Here is a 26,204-nt window from a genome sequence, read left to right as displayed (position 1 = left end):
GTCTGCCTGGGAGAACAGTTTTGCTAAACCCAGCAATCTGAGAGCTTAAAAAAATAGCTTGAATAACTTAAAATCTCTCCCTAGGAATTAACTCGGAAGTATGTGCTCCAAGGTTTTAATGGTATTTGTCATTGAAATCCACTGCTGACAGCAGCCATCTTGCCCAAAGGGATATATTTCACTTCCTTTTTGTAATAAGAAGAGGGGGTGTACCTATTCCCAACCCTTGGGCCTTCAGCTCCAGGCTACTAGATTATAGGTCTGGGACTGAATTCTAGCTCCCAACTCATGTTGTGGGCCCATCTGCCTCTCTCTTCCCATCTTCATAAAAAAGCAGAGGCTCCATTATCTAGGCCTCACTTAACCAAACCTCTCAGTTACCCAAAGGTTAGTCATGTCTCCTCTCCCACCCCACCCCTGAGGTTTGATTTCAGTACGTAAGCCCTTCCCTATTGAAGCCTGGGGATCTTCCTAACCATAAAGACTTAATTATGCTTAAAACCAGCCCTTGACTTCTCCAAAACCTCACCCAAATTAATGTAATGTGCAGCTTTCTAATTCAATAATGAAGTTTCCTGGCTGTCTCCAGTAGACCTGGTCTTTCAGTTAGGAATACCAAATTCAGCTCAAGCCTTCTCCCCGCTGCCTTGTTGCTCTTAGAGTTCTTACCTTAGCACTGCTCATGTCCTCTTCTTCTAGCCAACTGCTATCTGGGTGGGGTGGGGAGGCAGAGCTACCTGCCTCAGTGAGTCAGCAGAACTCACGTCCTCCATTCCCAGCATGACCTATTCCTGCTAACAGGGTGGGTGGTTTAAGGCAAACACTGCCAAATGGATGGATTTGGAGGGAGGCTCTTCTTTGAGCGGACTAGAGTTTTTTGGCTTCACAGAAGACGGGGGGAATTGATGGAGGTGAGAATGTTGACATGTACCTGTTCTAACTACATTACCTGAAACCACAGTAGATGGCTCTCATTTGGAACGAAATTCAGAACTGCCATAATCGTATACGCCATAGCGACCCCTCCCACCCCCTAGGCCTGAATTCAGCAAAACACTGAGGCATGTATGTAACTTTAAGCATATGAGCAGTCCTGTGGAAGCCAGTGGAACTACTCTTATCCTTAAAGTTACACATGTGCTTAAGTACTTTGCAGCACCAGGGCCTAAAATAATTTATTTCCAATCCTTATTTCATGCAGTGGATGGGTTTTTACTACTGGGTCCATACTGCAAGTATCTTGAACACTTCTCTCTTTCTTTGTTAAATCTTAGGAACTTTAATGAGACCACAGATGCTTTAGTTGCTTCGATGCTTTCTTTCCCTGGAACAGATAACACATGCTTGAATGAAAGCAATTCGTAAGTAGTTCTTCATCTCCTTCCTTTTAAATTCCTAATCTGCAAAAAGGAAATGACATAAAATTAATAGCTGTTGGGTATTAATAACATCCTTTGATCAGCTGCAAAGTTTTCATACCCTGGAGTCACATCAAAAAAGGCTTCGTCTCTTGCCAGAGTTCCCAAAGATAGACTCACCTCTTGAAGCTATCTGATTTTAAAACTCCTTAAATTTACAAAGAAAATCAAACTTGTCTAAACTCGGAGGACTAGATTGTGCAGCCCACACACGCTATGGTGAGCGCTTACATGAGTAGTCCACTGACTTCACTGAATTTACTCACATGAGTAAGTTCTCATCATAGGTGGTAAGGGTTACCCTGTAGTAAATATAGACCAGAATGAACATCTTGGGTACTACTCAGCATAAGGAAGCCTATCACAGTCTAGCCCCGGAGGCCGGGTAAACATCCAAGCTTGAAGGGTCTCGTATCTTTTGGCTGAGTGGGCAGAGGGTGAGGTTTCCTGGGATTTTACTGCTAAATCTTCAGGGGGTCGGTGCAGTAACTGCTGAGAATTCCTGAGTGACTTCGTACATTGTTTGCCGTGCAGAGAAATATTTGGGCTGCCTAGACACAATTTGTCAGCCATCAGAGGACTATCCAATTAATGCAACACCCCTGAGAGGGGGGGTTATGTTTCTTTTGTAAGATAATTTTGTCCTCTTCATGTTAGCTTCTTAGGCTGCTTTCTACGGGATTTGAAGCAGCCTCACCAGGCTCTTTCTTAGAAGTCTCACAGCGCAATCACTAGAAACAGATCTAGCAAGAACCACTAAGGAGCAAGGCCAAGCACCACATCAGCAGAGCTGAGCAACCTGAGCCCCCAGTGAAGTCAGCAGGAGCTGAAGGATGCTCAGCACCTCCCGAGAAGCACCATGAGAAACATCAGTCTCTGCAATGTGTTACCTGTGCTCTGTCATCTTCAGTCCATTCACTAGAACTCTGCCATTGTGCAATTACAAGTCACCTGCTTGCCGGTATACAGAAAATCTCAGGGTAACGTGTGCTCATTTTCAGGGTGTGTTTGAACGACAGCATGCTTGGCCAGTGGGTATTCCATGGAAACCAGAGTACTAGATATTCTGCATGCAACTGCACAGCCAGCAGCCAGGTAAAGTTAAACCTTAATGGGGGAGAGTAAATTTAAAACACTCAAGAGGTACCTAGTGTGCTGGAGAAACTATCCTGTGGGACGGCTCACAGGCCTGGCATTGTGACTCGGGAGTCATTACCGCCAGGTCGCTGCTTCAGATTCATCCTAGCTTGTGTTACAGTCAGTAGCTCCTAGAGGCCCTAACTGGGATCAGAGTCTCCTTGTGCTGGGCATGATGCACAAACGTTGTGAGAGGCTGTCCCAGTGAGCTTTCTGCCCAAGGCCCTGCTCAGGCAAACATTTATGCGTGTGTTTAGCTCTCCTACCGCAAGTAGCCCCAATGATTTCAATGTGTTTGCAGGAACAGGACCTAAATGGGCAAAGGGTGGAGGAGAAATAGGTCTGACGAAGTGATGTGATCCCTTGTAGCTTTAAACTCCACAAATCGGAGGCCCAGGGATGTGCTTAGCTGAATAGGGGTAGACTTAAGCCTGTGCTTAAACTAAGGCACACGTGTAAGAGTTTTGCTGAATTGGGACACTAATCAGAATGTATGGCCCAACACTACAGAGCACCGGACTCCTGTCTTTGTGAAGAATTGACCCTTGGGCGGGGCGGGGGAATATAAATTTTGCCTTGTGATGTTTTTAATTAAAGGAACAATTTTTAAAACTTGTTTTCAGACTTGTCCAAAGATTGACTTCTCCCCACCTCACAAAAGAACTTTTTCCTCTCGGATGATTTATAATCTTACTGGGCATGATGTGGAAACGTACCTTCTAGCAACTGCCAAAGATTTCCTCCAGAAAAGGTTGAACATACCACGATTTCTTCTCTTTCTCTTTGTCCTATGTCTCGCTGGCCAGTGGCTTCTTACGTGTTTGATTCTCCTTTAGGAAAGCAGCCTTTTTATATTCATTTCTCACATTGCTTATTGCGATAGGCCCAAGACGGTTACTTTAAAGTGTGGTGGGACTCCATGTTGGTTGCACTGAGCACTCTGCTAAGTTATATCGTACAGCGTATGCGTAACTACTGAAAGGTGCAGCTATTAAGGGTCAACTCCCCTCCCCTTTACTCTGATAGATTTTGAAGAAAAGCCTTTGTCCAATCTAGAAACTTAAGGAAAGAAATCTGGCAGAGTACCCAGTTAAACAAGCCTTGTACAGAGATTGTTGAATCAGATTTTGGGTGCACACAGTATCTAAGTGGGTGCTTCATTTTAAAATGCGTGCTTCAGTCCACTGAAGTTAAGATTAGGTACATGCTTAAACCGGCTAAACCAGGGCCTTATGCTAGCTGGTGCTGTATAGCACAAGCTGGGTTTGTGTGTGGAAAGTGCTAAGGTGCAAAAATAAATGTACAGTTAAATTAGTCAAGGGAAAACCTACTCTCCGTACTGACTGAAAGGGAACTGTTCATCTTCCATGCAAATCTTCCACAAATGTGGAATTGTACCACTAAAGAGGGTAGAAAGATAGCTTGACTCTGCAGGAACCAAAATGCATCTCATCTCATCACCTGCACCTGTGTGAATCCAGGGTGACACCTGTGATGATCATTCGTTGTATAGTGCTTGGAGGCCCCACGAGAAATTGACGCACCTCCAGTGACTTCAGCGGAACTAATGCTGCTTCACACCTGCCGAAGATCTAGCCCAGCCTCTTTCCAATGACAATAATGCATTTTGCTGTATTGTTTACCATGCAGATATGGCGGCTGGAGCTTTGGGTTGCCTTTGACTACTGACCTCAAGTTTGATATACGCCCAGTGCCTGCAAACAGAACGCTAACTAAGGTAATGAATGCCTCCTGCTGCAATGCAGCTGTAAAGTCAGTGCCGAGTGGACAGGCGCCTGAAACGTCCATTGCTAAATGAAGGTGAAGCAAGATTAATGTCCTTGTGTGTTTTAGGGGCGTTACTGAGTAAGCACAGAACTCTTCATTTTACCGTTAACAAAAAGGAAATACATAGAGAATTAAGGAGGGAAAAAGAAATTGAAGGAACTGGATTCATCTCCACTGGTGAAGGGAGGGACACTGTACCCCTCAGCTCCCCCTAACTCTGTTACTCTTGCTGCATCCAGGACCTACACCACCCAGAGCCCAGCTCTTCACTTTCACAAGCTCTCACTCTCCCCAGCCGCTGCTGCTTTGCTCCAGTAATGGCTCACCTAGCCTGGCCTCGCTAGGACTCCTGTCCTCTCCTCCCACCTCCACCCCATTCCCTCACTCTGCATCCTCTCCGCCAGGGGAGCAGCACAGAAGGTGCACCCAAGGGGATCCAGAATGACAGCAAGAGAGCCCTCTAGAGGGGTCTTTCAGTGCTGCTCAAGCCATTATATCCTGCCATCTAGCAGTGCCGGTCAGGCATAGGGATTCAGTTCTAGACTGCTCACGCACCATCTGTTATGAGGGTGAGCTGGGGTTTCTCCTCCCAGTAACAGAAGCAGTCCCTGGGCTTTGCCCAGTGTACACACTTCTCCCCTCAGCTCTACCCTGGTCATCAATCAAACTCCTACGCAGTCTTTCCACGCCTCATATTAAAAAGCCTTGTATGGCCTTCACTTGAACTGCCCTGGACAGTTTGCCTCTACTGTGCTAGAGGTCTGGCATTACAAATGCAACTGTGTCCGTTCCTTTAAATCAAGCATTGCTACAGATGACAAATGCCCTGCCTCCTAGAATACTACCTAACAGAGTGCCAGATATGCACCAGGGAGTTCATGTGAATAGACCTATAGACTCCTCGCTGGGTGAGTAACTGCTCACCAGTGTGAGTAAAGGGGGCACAATCTGGGCGGTAGTGCAGAGTCATTTGTACTTAGTCATGGGGCTGCTTGTTTTTCAATGTAGCAAGGTAGAGAAGGCCAACTGAATATTGGGCTATTTCAGAAAATACAGTCATCTTTTCTGGTTTGCATGCAGGTAGTCAATCCATCCCGAAATCGGCAGCTTGCCTGGGCCAAAGAACTAAAAAATATCTGTTTCCTTCCCTTATTTTGCTTGTCCCTGTCTTCTCTTTTCTCCGTCTTCCCTCTCTTAGTCATTATGGGTATTACTAGTTGTATTTTTTCCTACCTACTGATGAGTGGCAAAGCCACGCTAACAACACCATCTGCCCTTTGAGGGAGCGGGATGGACCCTCACTGCAGCCGGCTTGTTTCTTTAGTGCACTCAGATTTACCCATTGCACTTTCTCATCTCTCAAAAACGTTGTAACAAGTATAAATTGGCATAAAAAAATCCATGGTTGGACTCTGAAATAAAAGAGGCACAGTATGAAAACTGTCAAGATCTGGTAAATTCATGTACATCCTTATAGCCATGACAGTGTTCCTTCAAGCACAGTTCTGCTCTGAGATGTGGCTTCGTACAAAATGGAATTGTGCTGTTACATAGTTTATTGACTCAGTAACTTTCAGAGCAAACCTGCTCTGCTTGCAGGTAAAAAAGATGCTTTTATCTAACCGCCAGCCCATCAGCCTGAGCTGGCAGTCTGAGAGTTAGTGCTGTTTGTTGTTATTCATCTTGAGGTAACACTTCGAGACCCCGGTCAGGTATTGGAATCTCATTGGCCTGGGCAAAGACTCCCAAAGAGTTTACAATCTAAGTGTAAGATGAGAAAACCCAGGCTGGGTCATTCAACATCCCCAGAACCTCCAATTCAGCTGTAGATCAAGTGCAGTTGAGATGTGCACTGATTTTACTGCCCATCAACGGGATGTCTGGGCACCTTCCATGTAAAATCAAGAGCAAAATCCTTAGTGGACTTCATGGAGTCTCTGGCATGTCTCATTTTCAGGGTGAAAACTCTGCTAGGGGTAAAGGTGGTGGGTTTTTTATGTTTGGCTGGTTTTTTGTAGGGTTTTAGGAGTAGAAAGGGCACCATCTCTAGGTAAAGTCTCTGCAGTTGGAATGTTGGCAGCCATCCTGCACCGAGCCCTCCATAGATGGACACCTGAAGTTGTTGTGGGTCTGTACAGAGCTCACTTCAGGATCTGGGCCCTTGTTAACAGGTCTGGTGAGAGTGCACAAGCCCGCTCCCTTTTCCCATAGCAGCATTGCCTCTGCAGGGCTAATGGGAGTAAAAAACGTACATGTGTCGCTAACGTAAGCAGATAGAACGTGTAATACACAAAGTGTGTATTCCATATTCTGTTCTCCCTTCAGTTCCTCTGGATTTATACCAGTGAAGTGAGAGCAGAATTTATCCCAGGGGGCACAGCTGTTAAATAACAAGGTGCTGTTTTCACAGTGTTTTCTACCCTGGGACAATTAGGTGCCCAGTAGGCACTTCACTTCAATAGGCCTTTTAGAAAATACCAGCCACTGACATTGCTGAAATGCAAAAGCACCTATTGTGGAAAAGCAAAGTGTCAGTACATGTGATGCCCCAGGCACCATTAACATAAACCATTAGCAACGGGCGTGTCTTTCTTATCTTTCTGAAGTCAACCGAACTAGGTCTTCTAGAAGTCGATGGGACTAGTCACAGGCTTCGGCACAGTGTAGGATCCGGGCTAATGCACTCAGAATCTTGCATGATTGGGTCGCTGGCCCGTAATTTGTAGATGGCCCAGCTTTAGCAAATGTTTTTACTGCTACTGTTTTTAAATATGAGTTACGGACGCATTCATTTGTGCAAATGGAAGAAACCAATGTTCTTGGTCACGATTTTCTGCCTGTTGTTTTTGTTTCCCAATGGGGTACAGGTGTGGTATAATCCAGAGGGGTATCACAGCCTTCCAGCCTACCTCAACAGCCTCAACAACTTCATTCTTCGAGCGAACATGCCGAAAAACGAGTCTTCCAAATACGGTGGGTGCTAACCAATCCTTGACACAGCTCATGCTGCCCCATGTGAAGGGGGCCCAGTTCTCCACCTGCAGACAGAAGACAATAGTGGGTGGGCCAGATTCACTCCTGGTGTAAAATGGAGCTGTGCCCATTTAAACTAGAAGGAAATTTATCCTCTGGATGAAATCCTGGCCCCACTAAAGTCAGTGGTGAAACGTCAATTGACTTCAATGGGGCCATGTCCGCTAATGTTGATTCAATTCACTCTCCTTTAAAGGGTGTCAGTATTTCACATGTCTGTTTCTAGAAACAGAGGAGGGGACAAGGTAAAACCTTAAAAATAGGCTTTCCTTCTCCCACAAGCAACAAGGGCTTCTGCCTAGTATTGACTTCCACGTCAGCATCGAGATAGCTGACTGTAAAGATGTGACATTTCTATGCAAAGAAAGGCTACTTTAGGTTGCTTCCAGTGGGGTGTTAGATTTAATGTTTTTCTCCCTCTGAGCTGTTCATTGTTGGACTTGTGGTAATTAAAGCATTTTATTTTACAGGTGTATACGTTGTGGGGAGGGATACAAACATATTCTCACACACCCCTGAAGTCATTTGGTACACACCAAATGCAGGGTGGTGAAGTGGAGCGTAAAGGTTTATCAGCGTTCATTTGGAATGACCTGCTTAGCTTTGCCTCACTGATACCATGCAGTGTCCCAAATTCATGCTGATAAACCTTCATACTCTACTGCACTGTTTGTTCCATCCGCATTACATGTGTAATTCAGGCATACTGGTTTGTGCGGGTGTGTGTTTGGCTGTGGCCGGGTCTACACTACAGACTTCTACTAGCATCCTCTGTATAGCTCTCATAGTCAACAAAGAGGTGTTTTTACCAGTGTACAGCTTGTTCCACCCGTGGGGCGGGGCTTTACTACTTTGGTCAAAGTGCCAATTTGTCAAGATAGCTATATCCACAGTAGGAGCACTTTGCCAGTACAGCATAACCATATTGCTTTCCAGTAAACCATGCCTTGTGTCGATACCGCCGGTTATCTGTAGAGTGAGAGAGAAGAAAGTCTTATATTCGATTATGGGGCCTGACAAGAGTTCAGAACTCACCTATCAAGTGACTTGCTTCAGCAAACACCAGCCATTCTGCCACATTCTAGTCTCTCCTGGCCTCTCTCATGTCAGATGGCTTGTGTTCCTGCTAAAGGATCATACTCAGGGGAAACGGGCTGGAAAGTAATTTGGCTTGTCAACATAAAGCTCTTTATTGACGGATGAATTAAAAGGTAAATCCAACAGAGAAGGAAGGCCTATTTGAAGCTCTAGGCCTCCTTGACAATAATTAAAAACACGATTACTATTATAATGATGTATTATGTGTATTAGCACAGCGCATAGGAGCCAGAGACTAGGGCTCCATTGTGCTAGGTGCTGTACAAACGCAGCACAAAAAGATGGCCTCGTCCCCAAGGGGCTTACAATCTAATATAATCCTAAGCAGAAAGGCAAAACATCTGCACAGATTTCTTTCCCCATCACCACATCATAATCACCAGCCAGTGTTCATGTGGCAAACTCCCTCAGCACTCATCTTCTCGCGAAGCAAAACCAACTCCCCGGCCCCACAGCCACCTCCACCATACCTGAAACACCCACCTCTCGGGTCAGCAGGGCCCAGCTATTCCACACTCAGTGTGGGAGCAAATCCCCAAGTGGGAAGGGGCCAGCTGGCAGCCCTCTTTTTAAAATACAGATGGGCTCCAGCTCCTCTCTGCTGCCGCAGTATGGCACAGAGCCACAGGCCATCTCCCCAGCAGGAATGTCCCTGACCAATTTAGTTGTCAAGGGGTGAATCCTGGCCGTGGAGAGGAGTGTGGTGGTGTGCTGGGGAAGATTCCCCTACCCAATCATCAGTGAGCTACTCAAGCTGAGCTGAGTATTCCACCAGCAGCGCCTTCTCATCAAGCCTTATCCAAAATAGAGTGGCCCGTGCCATGAGTGGGAATGGGCAGACACAGTCAGAGGGTCCCCCACAAACGTACCTTTCAACATGCCAAGGCCCCAGCATGGGACATGGGGTGAGACCCCAAATGAGGGATGCAAAACTTATTTGAGAAGGAAACCCAAAGTGCTGCAGGATCTTTCCCTTTAACATGAACAAATATCTGCCACCCCAGCGTCACCATGCTTTATTTCTGGTTTAAATAATTTTCAACATGAAAAGGAAGGGCATGCCGCATATATGTGGAAAACAGGTACCTTGGGGACTAAAATGAGTGACGTCCTTCAAAATGAAGGACAGTTGAAGCATATTTCCCAAACCGCTCTTCTGCTCGGAGAGCCATTTTTCCCTAATCTGTCCCCAAGCTTTCTGGAGATGGCCTTTTATGTTTGTTAGAGCAGATCAAACCTCGGAATGCCCATTCCAGGGGAAATCCTAATATTTTAACATTTCATTCTGGATTATAATGAAACAAAAAAAAAAAAATTCCTGTGAGATGAACTTTTCCAGCACAATTTTTGGAAAAAAAAAAAAATTAAATCAGGTCAAATGAAATACTTTGTTCTGATTTTGACTTTTTTATTTTAAATTATGTTAAACTTTATCATATGAAATAAACTTTCAAACAAAAAGTCGCTTTGAAACGAAAAAAATCGAAACCTTCCCTTCTGGTAAGTTTGACCTTTGTTTCAGACTTTTTCCCCCCTGAAACAAAATTTCAATGAGGTTGACACATTCCCATGGAAAGTTTCAAGTTTGACAAAATGGCATTTTCTGATGGAAATATGTTCTGCTGGAATATTTTTGAACAGCTCTAAAGTTTGCACTGCATCTAGCAAGTTCTGGGTGTCCTTGGAAACAAATGAATGATAACAAATGACCAGATTGATAATTCCCAGGTCCCCCTAAGGAACCTGTACTCAGTACAGGGAAAATAAATGAATTGATGAGTAAAGCTTAACAGGACTTGTATAAACTGGTCTGAAATACAACTGAAGAGACCCTTCTCTGCAGTAGTTTGCTGGCAGCGGAAGCCATTTGTTGCTGTGACAAATAAATGACAGTTTAAGAACCATTGAAGTGGCCAGATAAAAGCATAGTCATTTCAGCAATTTGAAAGAGGTGCCAATCCTGCTTTTGAGGTTTGACTTAAACTTCATATATTTAAAAAAAGAAACACATAAAAGGAGCTTTTTGCCCTGTCACCAAGCAAATCATAATAGCTTTCGACTTAGGTATACTGGGCTTCCTTTTCTCCACACCTCCCGCCCCTGCCCAAAAAGAAGTATTGAAATGGAAATTTTGACTTCAAGCTAAGCCGCAGTGAAGGAAAAATGGCTTTATTCTGCTGCATTAACAGATTAGTCAGACTGGATCACCTTTTTTTTTTTTTACAGAAGGAAAACATTTTCTAGTTGTTTGTACATCGTTATTAGCAACTGGAGACTTATATTGAATCCCTCAAGAAAAATATTGCTCTCGAATGACACCGCTTTTGTTTTCCTTAAAATGAACTGCAGACCAAATCGCACCATTCCACGTGCTTCAATGATACAGACTGAATAGAGCACATAAAACGGAGGCCACCATCTTTATACAGCATTATAAATTTAGGCACCGAATTGGAAGGCGGCTGATTTTCAGGGGCATGGAGTACTCTCAGCTCCTTTTGAATTTAACGGCACACTCTGAGAATCAGGCCACTTCAGTGCCTAAATATGGATTTAGTTGCATAATTTTAGGCATTTAAAGTTTGAAAATATTACCTTAGCCTCTTCCAGGTCCAAAAAGTCATGGAAGCTGGTCCCCTCTTCCATAGAACTTCACTGGAAATTGGAACTGATCCACTGGGGTTCAGTGGAGTCCCTCTTTTTATTGTATTATGCTGCAGAAGTCTATAGAAAAGAAGCCGTAACGAGGCCAATCAAAATCCATCCTCACAAAATAGTATTTGCCAGGGGCTGATGCCACAGATGGCTCATCAACGGCACAGCTCCCATCCTAGAGCAGGGAGGCTGTAGAATGTATAAAGCGACATTCTGCAGCTATGTTAAGTCCTCTTCGCCTTGGGAACCGAGAGCAGCTTCCTCCACTGCACAGCCTAAGAAGCTCATTATTTCCATGGAAAGAATGGCCTGTGAGGGCCAGCAATTCCCCGCCTGCATGGCCATTGACACCAGTACAACGTGAGTGTTAAATGCTGCCAAATAGGATGGAAATTTTTTGCACCAGCTTTGCTCTTACTGTGCACAGATGTAAACGACAACTCGGGGTGCAAAGCAGTGGAGAATCAGGCCTGGAGTCTTATTAATACTGGACCAGGCCTCTGAAGACATTGCTGTGGCAATCACAAATGTTTCATCAAGCTGATTCTTTTGTGGATTTTGTACAAATATGTTCACTCAAAATCAGTAATCATGAAAACAAGTAATCGTACATGTTATGGAGAAAGAGAAAGGAGAACTCTTGATAATTTTTCTCCTTCATACGAATTAAAAAAAAAAGTGACTACCTCTGGCATGAATCTGAGCATGATTTGGCCAAAGAAATAACCTTTGCACGAACTCTACAGCTCTTATAAAAACATGTCAATTAACTTTTCATTCCCAGCATCAGTTTCTAATCTATTCACGGGGCTCCCCCTAGTGGCTAATTTAGCAAGTGACAAATGTTTTTCTCCTAGAGGAACTCGACATTCTTCTCTCAAAACAGGCTATTAACACGTAGGCTTTTCCATATGGAGAATATAGATCTGCAATAATACAGGGCCTATTCTGATTGATCCCAAAGCACCTTTACAGCACTCTGCTAGTGTAAAAGGAGTCTTAGTATAAGTGAGAATAATGGCCATAGACTTTGGTAAGGTTGTGGGTTCTAATCCATTTATGATTGTCCTTGCACTGCTGGAATATTTTTTTATCTCAGTGCAGTAGATAAATAGATTCTCATTGCTTCTAAACAGAGCAAAAGCCCTTCATATGTGATATAACCCATACTGCGGGCTAGATGCTGGCTTTGGAAGGGAAGTGTTTAAACCAAACATTTTGGCAGATCTCTGCATGCCATATAATGGTAAGAGAATTCCTGCCACCCACTGCCATTTGATTGTCACAGACCTGATTTTGTGAATCTGATTGGGAAAGACTTGAGTTTCTCACAGGGCTAAAACCAATAGTCAGACCAATTTCTGGAGGCTGGCTGTTTCTTTTGGTCCAGGTGCTTCTTTCTTGCTTCACATGACAGAACTGTTCAGTTTAAACTTTCTCATCAGAAAATATACTGATTGCCTTCCTAACTGCAAACAGTGTTATCTGAAGCTTATTCCAATGTCTGCTGAAAGGCTGGAGACCCAGTGGAGAATGTGAAAGATGATTCCACACTGGGTTATCCAAGATAATACTTATCAGATATGGGGCAGCTCATCAAAAATGGGCAAAAGTATGTCCTAGAATCACAAGAGCTGCCTATCACTCCAGTACATACTTAGTGATAGTGGTACTAATAGGGAGAGGGCTGTTCAAGTGATCTAGTGAGCACCTGACTTGTAACAGGTGAGTTAAAATCCTGACTCTGTATCAACTCCTGTGGTGGCTTTGGCGTGTCACTCGACCTCTCTGCCTTTATCTTCCCCTGCTTTGAAATGGGGATAATGCTTAGTTAATGGCTTAGTTAATGGTGTCAAGGGTTTTGCAGATAAAAAGGACCCTAGGCTTGATTGAGTGCTCTTGGAAATCACTGGGTCAGGCAATTCTCAGCTGAGGACTTGGAGTCTGAATGGGGCCACTGGAAACGGACATATTAAATAAGTCTTTGTACCAACATAGGATGGTGTTCTTTCCAGGGACAAAGGGTGGGTGAGTGCTATCCACCTTCTACAGATGTGGAAACCGAGGCACACAGACATTAGGGCCAGGATTTTAAAATGTGGCCTCTGCGTGCTTCAGCGTTGGGCCACCCAACTTAAAGCACATGGGCCCTAATTCAGCAAGCTATTTAAGTACATGCCTAACTTTAAGTAGGTGAGTAGCCCTATTGAAGTCAAAGGGACGAGTTACACAGCTAAAGGCGTATGCTTGGGTTCCTTGCTGAATTCAGACTGCAGGACTTGATTTTTCAGGGCTGCTGAGCATCCACAGCTCCCACTGACTGCAGTTGTAGGCACCGAACACTCCTGAAAATTAGGCCTTGCAAGAGCCACTCAAAATAGTTGATGGCAATTGTGAAAATTCTGCCCAAGATGATGCCATGAATCAGTGGCAGAGAGCAGAACCCCCCTCCCCCTGCCCCAGATTCCCTTCCATAACCGGTAGCCGGCATTACTTCCAGCCTCCACGCCTAACAAGGAACTTCACCATACATGTTACAAAACTACTTCTCTTCTTTTTGTAGGTATTTCCATTGTGAGTCATCCCTATCCCGGTGGACAGAGTAAAGAACAAGTCATGTAAGCGGTTTAATTTGGCTGATACCTGCTGCTCTGATTCATTTAGTGGCAATAGGAGCAAAACAGCTGCCCGGAAATCATGAAACACCTAAATTGGTCAATAACTTTTTCTGAACGATCTAATTGCTCTTTTCACAAAAGCAAACTGTCTCCCCCATGTCTACAGCGCTACTGATTTCCCTTTGAGTTTCTTCCCAGAAGGCCTGATAAATGTGGGGACATTATAGAAACAGCATCAGTTTTGGAGCACGGCCACAGCAATGATAATAACGTATTTTTCTTTCTGCCTTTCCAAACAATCTGCTGTCACAGTCCCCCACCCTGCAAAGCCTTTCTGCCAGCCTTAGTGGGTACCACCCTGAATGGTCTCTACAACCAGTAGGGAATGTTGGCAGGATCAGGCCCTTGATTTTTTTTAAGCTATGAATATTGTCTTCTAAATCAGGGAGATCAAACATTGACTCTGTCTTTCTTCCCCTTTTCTCCTCAGGCTCAGTAGCTTGCTTGATATCCTAGTCTCAATGTCTGTCCTGATTGGCTACTCCATCACAACAGCCAGCTTTGTGCTTTATGTGGTGAAAGAACATCAAACCAAAGCCAAGCAACTGCAGCATATTTCAGGCATCAGCGTGACAAGCTATTGGGTGACTAACTTCATCTACGACCTGGTAAATTACTTAACTTTTATGCACAGAGAACAGGATTCTAGAGTGAAAAATCCCCACTTCTGTTTGTTACCTAGACTTATTAATATCATCACTACCAAAAGAGCTAGGTCTTGTTCTCAAAAGCATTACCGATTATTAATTGTGAACCATAACACTGGGGTATGTATAAACCTCAGCAGATTTATAAGAGATCAACATGGCAAAGACCAAAACTTGGCTTAGTTTTTAACATGTAGATGCCAAATTGCCTTTGAAGTTAGATTGCAGAGGTGGAATTCTTGTTGTCATCCAGGATTTATACATCTGGGTAAGGCTCATGGACCTGATCCTGCAGCTCCTACTCCCATGAGGAAGGGCTGCAGGATATGACCCATCTTCAGAACTCTACTGCAGATGGCAGACACTCTTGGAACCTTCAGAATACAAGATCCTACATTTGTAAACATCTCTTGGTGGAGATTTGCAAGATTGGAAAAAGCCAACTGGTGGGTTAAGTAATATAATATATAAAGGTTTCCAAACTCCTGACATCAAAGAAAAGTTACCTTCTGTTACTGTTAGTCAGGTCAGGGGTGATGTGCTGTATATATCTGACTTATCTGCCTCAAAAGGATCCCGCGCTTTTTTACGTCTTTTGAAAATGTCCCTTTCAGGATTCCATAGTCCCCTTTGTCTTATGGTTTGTGAGCCATTATGGTGCTCAAAGGTCACATTTTCAAGGTTTTCTCCTCAACCACAAGGAGCTAGGAACTTACTTAAAAAAAAAAAAAAAAGGTGAGATTCTCACCTGACTCCAGAAGCTGAGGTTTTAAGAAAACCAGCAAGCATTGCAAGGCTCACAACAAAATCATGACGACTGAAAGTGCTGAAGATAACCTCAGGGGGGTGGCAATGAAACAGAACCTTTTCACCCAATAGATGATCCCCCAGCTCATCTGAGTTGATGTTTATCTGACAGCATGAATTTGCTTTCTCTTTTGTATTGTTCAGGATTTCCCCCCACAAGTTTGTTTGGCTCGCCATGTAACTGATTCTTATTTTGGTCATCAGGATGTCAGAATTCTGGCACCCATTGTAAACGTTATCCTTTTCGTGCAGCTTCCGCTTCCCACCCCCCATCTCCCTCCCACACCACACACACTAACTTGGACGTGTCCCTCAGTCAGGCTCACACAGCTTGTGGCAGAAACTGCTGCGGGCCATGTCTACAGGGAGAGGGGTTTTTTGGGTTCTGTTTAGCTACTGGCATGGCTACCCTGGGAGTTAGGGTGCTAGCCAGAGACTTTGGAAACCTGGCTTCAGTTCCCTCCTCTGCCACAGAGTGTGTGGCCTGGCGCAAGTTGTTTAGCTGCTCTGGGTATGTCTACACGGCAGCTGGGCAGATAGCATGGAGCCAGCGTGCTAAAAATAGTAGTGTGGATGTTGCCGCTTAGGCTAACCATCCAGGCTCCAGGCTGGGAGGGCTTGAGCTTGGGTGGCCAGCCTGAGTGTCTCCTGGAGCAGCAATGTGCCTGCTCACAGCCATTTTTCGCACATTATCTTGAGCCCTGTCTACCTCACCTGGGAGGTTCCCACCCAGCTGCTGTGTAGTCATGCACTCTGTGCCTCAGTTTCCCCTCTGCACAATGGTAATAATAGCACAGCCTTGCCTCACAGGGTTATGGGAAGGGTACATTAATGACTGTGGGGCACTCAGGTACCATGGTGGGGGTGGGAGGGGGCGGCATATGAAGCACCCATGACCTGGCTCTTAGCATAGACACTCTTTGCAGCAGTGCAGCTTGAATTGTGCAGGTGCAGCTTACCTTGGCTTGCAAGCTGCATCAATGCAAACTGTGCTGTGCTGATGTCAATGTACCTATATTAGCAGTTTGCAATGCGGCTACACTGCTGGCTAAATCCCAGGAGAGGCAAGGCTTTAAGATTTGATTAACTCCACATGACCCTCTGGGGGCAGGAGCCGTCTTTTGGTTCTTTGTTTGTACAGCACCTCGCACAAGGGGGTCCTGGCCCATGACTAGGGCTGCTGGGCACCACTGGAATAGGAATAATAACAACAGAGCCAAATATTCAGAACTATCCGCCTAAACCTGCTCATGGAGTTGGGCAATGGAACAAGCAGCTCCTGGTTGTGAGTGCAAACGAGGGATTTGAACACACCATAAATGCAGCCAGGTTTGAAGAATTGGCGCTGAGTCACTAGTCATAGACCTGTGACTGTGACTCTGGCCTACCTCTGCTTTCATGCTCCGGGCTCTCAAGTTGGTGCCGCAGATTTTTAAATGAGCCGATCGAAATAGCCCCGGCATTCTAACTGCAATCACTATTCAGCAGGCTGAAACTAATCCAGAGCTCTCAGCAACCGGATATTTCTCACTGAACACCTACTAGCAAATTCTCTGAAATCCCAAAGTCGGGGAAACCAGGAACCGCTTGAGGCATCTACTGTGTAGATCCCTGGCTTGACAGAGTATTGTAAACAGCATAATGTGACTCTCTAATAGGAAAGGCACGGGACATTTCTCATTCACATCTAGGCCTTTCATGCCCACACTTCCTAGGGTTCAAAACTGGGATGCTCCGGAGGGCCAAACAGAATTTAAAGTCTCCCCTCTCATTGATGGACAGCTTACTGCACCTCTAGAGCAAACTTGACACCTGGTGTCATGCCCTCCCCTGTACAAGCTGCATGTAGCTCTATTAGAGTATTAATTATTCTGACTACGATAAACTCTTTAATATCATTTCACAGGTTCTTTTTATGGTCCCGGTTGCCCTCTCAATAGGAGTTATTTCAGCTTTCCAAATACCTGCTTTCTTCAATGATAATAACCTCGTGGCTGTATTTCTTTTGATGATGATGTTCGGGTAAGTGTGTGGCTCAGTTATTTGAATATGACTCCATGGTGGGGTGGAGGGGGATTTGCTTAGGGTTTGGAGTCCTGACCAAAGCTGTACGACTCTCCCATCACCGCTACTGGGAATCCTCTCTCTTGGCAGAATAGGAGAGGCAGAACTGACCCCGTAATATAGATAGCACTTGATAAACATTAACTAGTTAGCCTTCAGAAGGCTTGGGAGAGATGTGGCAAGAACTGTTATCCCCATTTTAGACAGGGGTGGACCAAAGGTGACCGCTTAAACTGTAGAGATTACAGAGACCCAAGACACCATGGTTGGGGTGGATGATGCATGGTTGTCTTTATTTCCTGTTTACACAGACTTTACCTGAATAGCAGCTCTAAATGTTCGTAACTAACACCAAAAACCGATATGCTCAAGGTCACAGAAACAGCCTGGATTGTAACTACAGCTGATTGAAACTATTCAAATGTCAAAATATCAGTGACACTCCCAAATTTAAAAAAAATCAGGACAATTTAATAATTCTCCCCTGCCTCAGAGCAGCATTGTGAGGTTAAAAGGTGGTGAAGAGATCTGCTGATGAAAGGCGCTATATGAGAAATAGGCATCCTTACGACTATACCCGCCTGTGTATAGCGAGTGAGGCAGAAGTGCTTGAGCTGAATTATTTTGTTGCCAGTTTTCACCACTCTTTAAATTACTTTCATATTCTCTCTGCTGCCGGTGATCTACAGATATGCAACGTTTTCATGGATGTACTTGCTGGCTGGGATCTTCAAGGAAACAGGAATGGCCTTCATAGTTTATGTCAGCATCAACTTGTCCTTTAGCATTAATACCATCATTACTCATTCGGTTGTGTTTCTACTTTCCCAAGAAAAGGCTACTGATCAGGTAAGAGCTCACTAACACTTTGGGCTTGTCTACATGATGAATCAGTCTTCACTAAAGGAGTGTAAATTCTAGTGCACACTAGTGTGTTGCGCATTAACTGGCCTGGGTGGACCCTGCTGCTGGCATGCACTGAAAATTTCCTAGTGTATGCTAATGTTTCCCGTTTTAAACAGTACTACTAATGCACCATGTAGAGAAGCCCCATGTTAACTCTTAGAAAACTGATTGGTTTCCAAGTCTGTCTAACACACGTTGCGGCCTGAGTCAAAGGCTACTGAAGTCAGTGGGAGTCTTTCCGTTGATCTCAATGGGTTTTGGATCATACCCGTGGACTTCCATTGTTTTTCAAGGTTTTGAGGCAGGTCAAGTAGGGGACATTACTCTAGAGATCTGGTGAGGTTCTCTAAGGTCCAAACATGGGGCAAATGAGACTCTTTCTTCTCCATTTAATTTACCCAAGCCCCTCCCCCCTGTGATTAAGAACTAAGGGTGGAGAGAGAGGCAGATGGGAGTGGACATCTGGGAGGGGGAAATCAGATGCATGTGGGAGAGATCAGGGAATGAATGCGGGTCCACCTTTTTGAGAAAGATGGTTGTTTTGGGAGTTAAGTTTCCCTAGTGCAAATTACTGAGGCTGAGTACTAAATCTCAGTGCCCCAAGGGCTACATCAGCAGACGAACCTTCTGTCATCTAACTGTGAAACAAGTGATCTCTACAATGAATTCCTGTCCATACAAAGGGAAAAGTGCCTCGAAGGCACTGACATTTCCCTAAAGTGGAGCACTGCTCTTTAATAGATCTACTTCTCGTGTGTCTTAGAGAATCCGTCCTGGCTAAAATGTAAGCTTTGGTTTTTTTTGTTTGTTACAAGGACAATTCCTTAATTAAAAAAAAATCAGCCCTTGTCCCATTGTCAGGCAGTACCTGTTTACTAAACCCTTGGATCATGTCATTTGTAGTTGTCTAGCCACATCAGGATGGAGACAATCTCCTTCCATGCTAATTTATTGCATATCCAATGTGCTATGTGTAATGTCAGTAGTGTTCAGCAGTCTTCACTGCTAGTGTTAGCGAATAACGATATTATACAGGAGCTCTTCACTGCTAGGCTCGGTGCTTGGCTGTTTGTCATGCATTAGCAACTCCCTGGGCCAAACGTGTCTCCTTGTCAGTGGGCATGGAGCTGCTTGACCAAGAAGAACTGATGCGCTTGTGCTACAGAAAGCAAGAAGAAGGATTTGGGTACTACCTGTGTCCCTTTGAGCTTCATGGAGATGCCCTGCAATTCAGCATGCAGCGGGATGGATCCACAGCTCTGAGGCTCCATGGATGGGGAGCACATGGGCCGCAAGGGTTAGCGCAGCTAGATAGCTACCCCAACTTCATGAAGAACACCAGTCTGCAACCTGCTTACTCAGCTTTACCTCACCTGTGCATTCCCTGCATCAGGAGAATTCCCAGCTGCAGCCTCAGAGCACCGTTCTGGTGGTTGCCTGCTACCTGAGCAGTGCAAACAAGCTGGAATAAGAACTAAGGATCTGTACCAGGAAGTATGATCACTGGGTGCTGGCTAGAAGGGTGCCATTTCTAAAGCACCTAAGGGAGTTAGGCACCAACTCCCAGTGACTTTCCCACCCTGAATTCCTTGCAATTGTGAAACAAACCGTTTCGGAGCTCTTTGCTGTTGATTTATCTGTGGTTTGAGATAGGCCAATAAGCCCAAACAGGCGTCAGTCCCAATGCCGTCCCAAGAATAAAGTCACAATGATCATTGGTGTTTCTCTTCTTTCAGGGCTTGCATGATCTCTCTGAAATCTTGAGGCACGTTTTCCTGATCTCTCCACAATTCTGCTTTGGATATAGCTTGATTGAATTGTCTCAGCACCAGGCGCTGATGGGCTTCTTAAAAGCCTATGGCGTGGATTACCCTGACAGAACCTTTGAGATGGACAGAATAAGCTCCAAGCTGCTTGGCATGTTTATCCAGGGCACTATATTCTTTGCAATTCGGCTCTTAATGCATGACGGGATGATTCAGAAAGTCTGGTCTAGTATATTAGAGTAAGTAACATCGGTATTCCTACAATGGATGTAGATTAAAACAGAGCTCAGTGCTTTTGTCGTTGACATTGTCATCGTTATCAATTATAATTATTTTGCATAGCTCCATAAACTTACTCAACGCTTTGCAAACTCAGTGTAAGCTCTCTCTGCTGGCAGTTCCCATATCTATCTGTGGTTATAGTGATGACTAATGGAAATGTGTGCACCTTAATTTTTTGTTGCACCTCCCTCTCTATGGGCATTGGGAGTAATTGCTTATCCTGCGCTAATTCTGCATGTGCCGGACAATTCCAGTACCCGGGAAGGGAGAGGTATTCGTTGTTGTAATACCTGTGTAGGCCAGTGAGTTCAATTTCAAAGAACAGGCCTGGCTGACTGTATCCATTCTGTGTTGGAAAGGCAACTCAAAGGGCTGCCATTTCAGGTCTCCAGTGCCACGGGATGCTGATGGGTTGATCGGAAGAGTGGCTCTGGGGCCAGCAGATCCAGAGCCCCTTCAATTCATACAGGGGCACCTTGAGCCCAAGCTGATTTGGGTTCAGTTCATGCATGATCTGCCCCCCAAATTCAAACGGTAAAAACTGTCATCAAAACTGAAAGCTGCCCTGATGTAGGACCGACACCAAAAGCAATGCATTTGTTGAATACAAGGAAAAGCTTCATAAAGAAAGAACATTTGTTTTTAAGCTTCGTACATGGAATAATAATAGCAGAGAGTTTTAAATTAATATAATGAGAGCATATAATAGGATCTCATTTCAATTTTACTGAAAAGACACTAAGTCCTCTGCACACGCAGATCTGGAATGTAAAGTCACCTGTCTCCTTCGCCTTCAGATTCCTGTTCGACAAAGTGCATGGCAGGCCACCGCTTCTGCTGGAGGCAGCTGATGAAGACAAAGACGTTCAGGCTGAGAGGGAGCGGGTTGAGTCTGGCCGAGCAGACGTCGACGTGGTACAACTCCAGAGCCTCTCCAAGATCTACCATCTTCCTCTCAGAAGGATCATGGCAGTCAAAAATGTCAGCATTGGAATCCCAGCAGGAGAGGTAAGCAAGCAGGCTATGGCAGTAGCAGCCTCTCCTCTAGAAAATGTCCTCCAAGCCACTTCCTCATTGTCTTCCCAATCCCTGCTTAAGACTCAGGGAGACCATCTGACAGCAACTTATTGGACAATAACTTGCTTTACTGGTACCTCATCCTTCCTTTCTTCCCTCTGGTATTCGTCACCTCCATCTATTGAGTATCATTGATTATTTGTATTATAGTAGAGCCCAGAGAACCCAACTGAAATCAGAACCCCCTGGAGCTAGGGATAGCATGGACATAAAGCGAGAGATGGTCCTTGCCTCAGAAAGTTTAAATAGACAAGACAAAGGAAAGGTGGGAGGGAAACTATGATAATCTAGAGAATGCACTCCAGCAGGGACTATCTTTTTACTGTGTGTTTATACAGCGTCTAGCACAGTGGGGTCTTGATCATTGGTTGTTTGTCTGTCATGGATTTACAGTTACCATTAGAAATGTAGTCATGACTCTTTATTCAGACTGCATTGGGCTTGGAAAGTGGGATGGGCAGTTAGAGAGGCAGTGTGGGCCAATGGATGGGACTAGGAGACCTGGGTTCCGTTCCTGTCTCTGCCACTAGCCTGCTGGGTGATCTTGGGCAAGGCCAGATTTTCAGAATTGCTGAGATCCCAGTTTGACACCAACAGCCAGATTTTCAGAAGAGCTTAGCATGCTGGGAAAATGGGAGCTGACACTCTTTGAAAATCTAGCCTCTGATCTCAGTGGGGGAGATTTTCAAAGGCATAAATGGCAGATACACCCTAAATCCCATGAAAGCCAGTGGGAATTAGACTCCTAACTGCCATTTGTGTATTTGACTCTCTCTCCCTCTATACCTTTGCTTCCTCTCCCATCTGTCTGCGTCTGCAGGACCAGGGCCTAAGAATGGTACTGAGTGTCTGTACAGTGACTAGAAAAGGAGTACTTGTGGTCTGTCTACACTGCTGTAGGAGGTATGATCTGAAGCACATGTGGACATATTGAGTTAGCTTTAATCTGGCCAATGCAAGTACCAATGACAGTGATGCTGCAGCAGCATGGGATTGCAAGAGTAAAATGATCAGGATTTGATCCTTCACATGGCCTACATATGAAAATGCACTTTGCAATAAAAGGAAGGCTAGTGTTATAGACACATCCATTATTTCCTACTATATTAAACAGAGGAGCCTAATACACACTGCAATACACTGCCCAATAAACAACCACCATTATAATATTTATATGCACTTTGACTGCCTGAGGCTTTTCCATAATTCGTCTTGCTCAAGGGCCAGGGGAGGAGAAGTGTCAAGTCGCGTTGAGCACTCGCTGCATAGCAATACGTTAGCATTAAATGCAGCATGCTAAATGTCTCTCTTTCTGTCTCATAAACCAGTGCTTCGGGCTGCTTGGCGTGAACGGTGCCGGAAAGACAACTATCTTTAAAATGCTAACAGGAGACATCGGGGCTACCAGTGGAAGATTGAGAGTCCGGGATCAAACTGGGTATGGAGGATTAGCTATCCAGAAGTGATGTATCAACAAGGCTGTCTGGAAAACAATTTGTCATTTGCCCTGGCTTGGATGAATCAACAAAGCAAATTAAAAAGAGTTAGACTTAATAAAAAGCAGAAAATTCAGCCATTTAAAATATTATATTTATTTCCTCGGGTCTTGAGTCTCATTTCACTGACAAATTTTTATGCTGGTGCAACTCTGTTGGTGTCAATGGAGTTTCTCCAGATTTACACCACTGTGAGATCAGAATCTGGCCCTCAGTCATTAAGAGCCTGATTCTGTCACCCTTTCTCTTGTTGAATAATATCACGCTCCACAACTGGTTCCACTGAAATCAGTGGGTCTGATGATGGAGTAAAGTGCTACTAAACATGAGTAAGGTTGCGAGTCTGTCATGGAGGTCATGGGAGTCACGGATTCTGTGACTTTCCGTGACCCCCATAACTTCCGCAGCTGCAGGGCTGCCCAGGGGCCAGTCACACTGGCCGCTGCTGGAGTGGCCCCAGGACCAGCTGCTCAGGCAGTCCCCGGTGCCAGCAGTTGGCCCCGGGGATCACCCAAGCAACAGTCCTGGGGGTGGCCAGAGCAATGGCCCCAGGGAGGGCCAAAGCATTGGTCCCGGGGGCGGCCGTGGGGACCACTGGAGCAGCAGCGGTCCCGGGGGCGGCCAGAGCAGCGGCCCTGGAGGCTTTCAGGAGAGCGGCCTCTGTGGGCCTTGGAGCAGCAGGCCACTGTGGGGCAGTCAGCCTCCGCTGCTGGAACGGGGCCCCACAGCACAGAGATTTAGTCATCATGGGCATTTATAGTAAAAGTCACGGACAGGTGAATTTTTGTTTATTGCCCATGACCGGTCCGTGACTTTTACTAAAAATACCCATGTCTAAATCTTAGCTTTAAACATGAGTAAGGCCACTGGAAACTGGCCCATCAAAACCACTGGACATACAAGCAGTGTGAGGTACTACTCAGTGTGAGACGCACAATCCTTCCTTTTAGGAGCTAAGAATGTCAGATCTGCACAGGCCTTGCTATCATGAACTAAAAGCATTCCTGCCCCAGTGGGGGATACGTTTCCTTCCTGTTTAATAGAGCATATAGGAGACTTATGAAGTGTTTATAAAATGACCTTTCACCTTTCCTGATCCAGATCCCTGAGTGACATTGATGACACCCACTGGTCGCTCTTCGGCTACTGCCCTCAAGAAGATGCCTTGGATGACTTGCTGACAGTGGAAGAGCACATGTACTACTATGCTCGGCTACACGGCACCCCAGAGAAACAGATTAAAGGAGTGAGTAGACCCATTTGACTGAAGAGTTCCCTTGGGACCCAGTCAAGTCAGTGAGAGTCTTTGCATTGACTTCAGTGGTCTTGATCAAGGCCATTATGTGTAATAATAAACAATGAGGATGACAATCATGAATTTCCAACCTGGGACTTCATTGCTTTGTGGCTAGATGGTTGTGGGATGGTCACAGAACTTGACTGTTTTGTAACACAGGGTCACATGAATTGACTTAGAACTGGGCCATGCTGTTAAAACTCTCCCTTCATAGACATCTGTGCAAATATTCCCATTGACTTCAGTAGTAAGTGTTTACTAGATCAAGTCCTAAATGAACAAGTGAAGCTGGAATTTGTAAAAGGGATTAGTAAAAGTTGTGTCCCTGATGTTTTGATCCCAAGGGGTCTTTGTGAAATCGTTGAACTCCTATGTATTTTAACGTGTATTTGAAAGCAAGTCTCCACACTTCAAAGACTTCTGTGGTGTGAAACCCAACCTGGCAGCAATATGCTATTTCAAAGGACATTTAATTATAGTATCTGAACCACCAGAGACTGAGGGCTAGATCCCTCCTGATGTAAATCGGTGTAGCTGATTTGCACCTGTTGAGGATTAGGTCCTGAATTGTTGGCAAATACATACTTGTTCCAGATATTCTATGGTTGGTGTAATTCTCAATGTAAACCAAGTTTTTATTATTATTATTATTTGTACCCACAGATTGTACATCAGCTTCTTCATAGACTTAATCTGATGCCGTACAAAGACAGAGTCACCTCGATGTGCAGCTATGGCACTAATAGAAAGTTATCAACTGCTCTGGCCCTTATTGGTAATCCATCAATTCTATTGCTGGTAAGAAATCAGAAATTTTGCAATGAAAAAATGCGTAGCTTTTAAGGCCAGAAGGAACCATTCTATCATCTATTCTGACCTCCCGTCCATAGCCTTGGATAATTTTAAAGTGCAAATTGCATCAGTCACTCATCACAGGTTCTTTTACTCAGCAGCTATGTAAGAAATGTTGCTGAGTTGGAGATTGGTGAAGCACACACACAAACTTTGGACTTTAGTTAGTAGAGACAAATATAACTGAAATGATAGAAAAATCAATATGCATAAGTACAGCAAAGTGGTTTACTGCATTGTGCTTACTTGCAACCTTATGGAGGCCATTAGATGTGAAGATGGAAAGAAAAATAAGTGGTGATGACGGTTTTGGCTGTCGCTAACTGTGTCATTCTGATGATCCCAATTAAAGATTGGATTTACACCTTATTTTATGTCTCAGACCTTCTTCCCCTGAATACCCACACATGTCCCATGAGCATGGTTAGATCATTTTCTGGCCTTCGGTCCATTTATGGGTTTCCAGGAAATCATAATTGCTGTTATGATCGTTGATATGGCTTTTTGCATCAATACTTTTCCTAGTGTTTCCAATATATTCAAGAAGTTAACCTCATGGTTACACATACTAAAAATCCCCTAGAAGTTCATTAGCATTCCTTTAATTTGTTCTTTGCTGTGCACTTGTGTATTGTAATGCACTCGTTACTAAATCTTATAACCCTAGGTCACTCATAACTAATAAAAGCAATTTTATTACCTGCAATATTTTATACCTATATATCAAGCTTGGCTTATAACCTCTGTAGGGTCTGGTCAGGAGTCACAGGTCAACATGTATAACACAGGTCTTGGGATTTCACCCAGTTACCCTTGTACTGAGCCTAATAAGTTGTGTTTGACTTAAGCATTTCTTCCGGAAAGGCATCAAGTCTTCGTTTGAAGACATCAAGAGATGAAAAATCCACCGCTTCCCTTGGTAGCTTGTTCCAATGGTTAATCAGCCTCGCTGACAAATTTGAGCCTTATTTTTCATTTGAATTTATCTGGTGTTTACCTTCCAGCCATTGGTTCTTGTTATGCCTTTCTCAGCTAGATTAAAGAGCACTTTAGTTCCCACTATATTCTCCTCAGGAGGGTACTTACATATTTTAATCAAGCCACCTCTCAATCTTCTTTCTGGTAAGCTAAACAGATGGAGCATTTTAAGTCTCTCACTCTAAGGTATTCTTTGTTCCTGTCGTCACATTATTTAGTGGCTCT

The 26,204-nt window shown here is 44.5% G+C and overlaps 1 protein-coding gene across 1 annotated transcript in view; it reads left to right on the top strand.

The window, feature by feature from the left end:
* The window catches only part of ABCA12 (ATP binding cassette subfamily A member 12), a 90,410-nt gene that overhangs the window by 55,881 nt on the left and 8,325 nt on the right, over window positions 1-26,204 (top strand). The window contains exons 27-40 of the mRNA XM_078848028.1: window positions 1,275-1,361; window positions 2,420-2,513; window positions 3,179-3,306; window positions 4,206-4,293; window positions 7,211-7,316; window positions 13,693-13,747; window positions 14,238-14,415; window positions 17,168-17,283; window positions 18,015-18,174; window positions 19,968-20,236; window positions 21,077-21,287; window positions 22,685-22,794; window positions 23,954-24,098; window positions 24,813-24,947. Of these exons, the coding sequence (XP_078704154.1) occupies window positions 1,275-1,361; window positions 2,420-2,513; window positions 3,179-3,306; window positions 4,206-4,293; window positions 7,211-7,316; window positions 13,693-13,747; window positions 14,238-14,415; window positions 17,168-17,283; window positions 18,015-18,174; window positions 19,968-20,236; window positions 21,077-21,287; window positions 22,685-22,794; window positions 23,954-24,098; window positions 24,813-24,947 (1,882 nt within the window). The remainder of the gene's footprint in view (window positions 1-1,274; window positions 1,362-2,419; window positions 2,514-3,178; window positions 3,307-4,205; window positions 4,294-7,210; window positions 7,317-13,692; window positions 13,748-14,237; window positions 14,416-17,167; window positions 17,284-18,014; window positions 18,175-19,967; window positions 20,237-21,076; window positions 21,288-22,684; window positions 22,795-23,953; window positions 24,099-24,812; window positions 24,948-26,204) is intronic.

Source organism: Lepidochelys kempii, chromosome 11 (genome assembly GCF_965140285.1).
Source record: "Lepidochelys kempii isolate rLepKem1 chromosome 11, rLepKem1.hap1, whole genome shotgun sequence".
Classification (NCBI taxonomy): domain Eukaryota; kingdom Metazoa; phylum Chordata; order Testudines; family Cheloniidae; genus Lepidochelys; species Lepidochelys kempii.
This window is presented reverse-complemented; position numbering and strand designations above follow the sequence as displayed.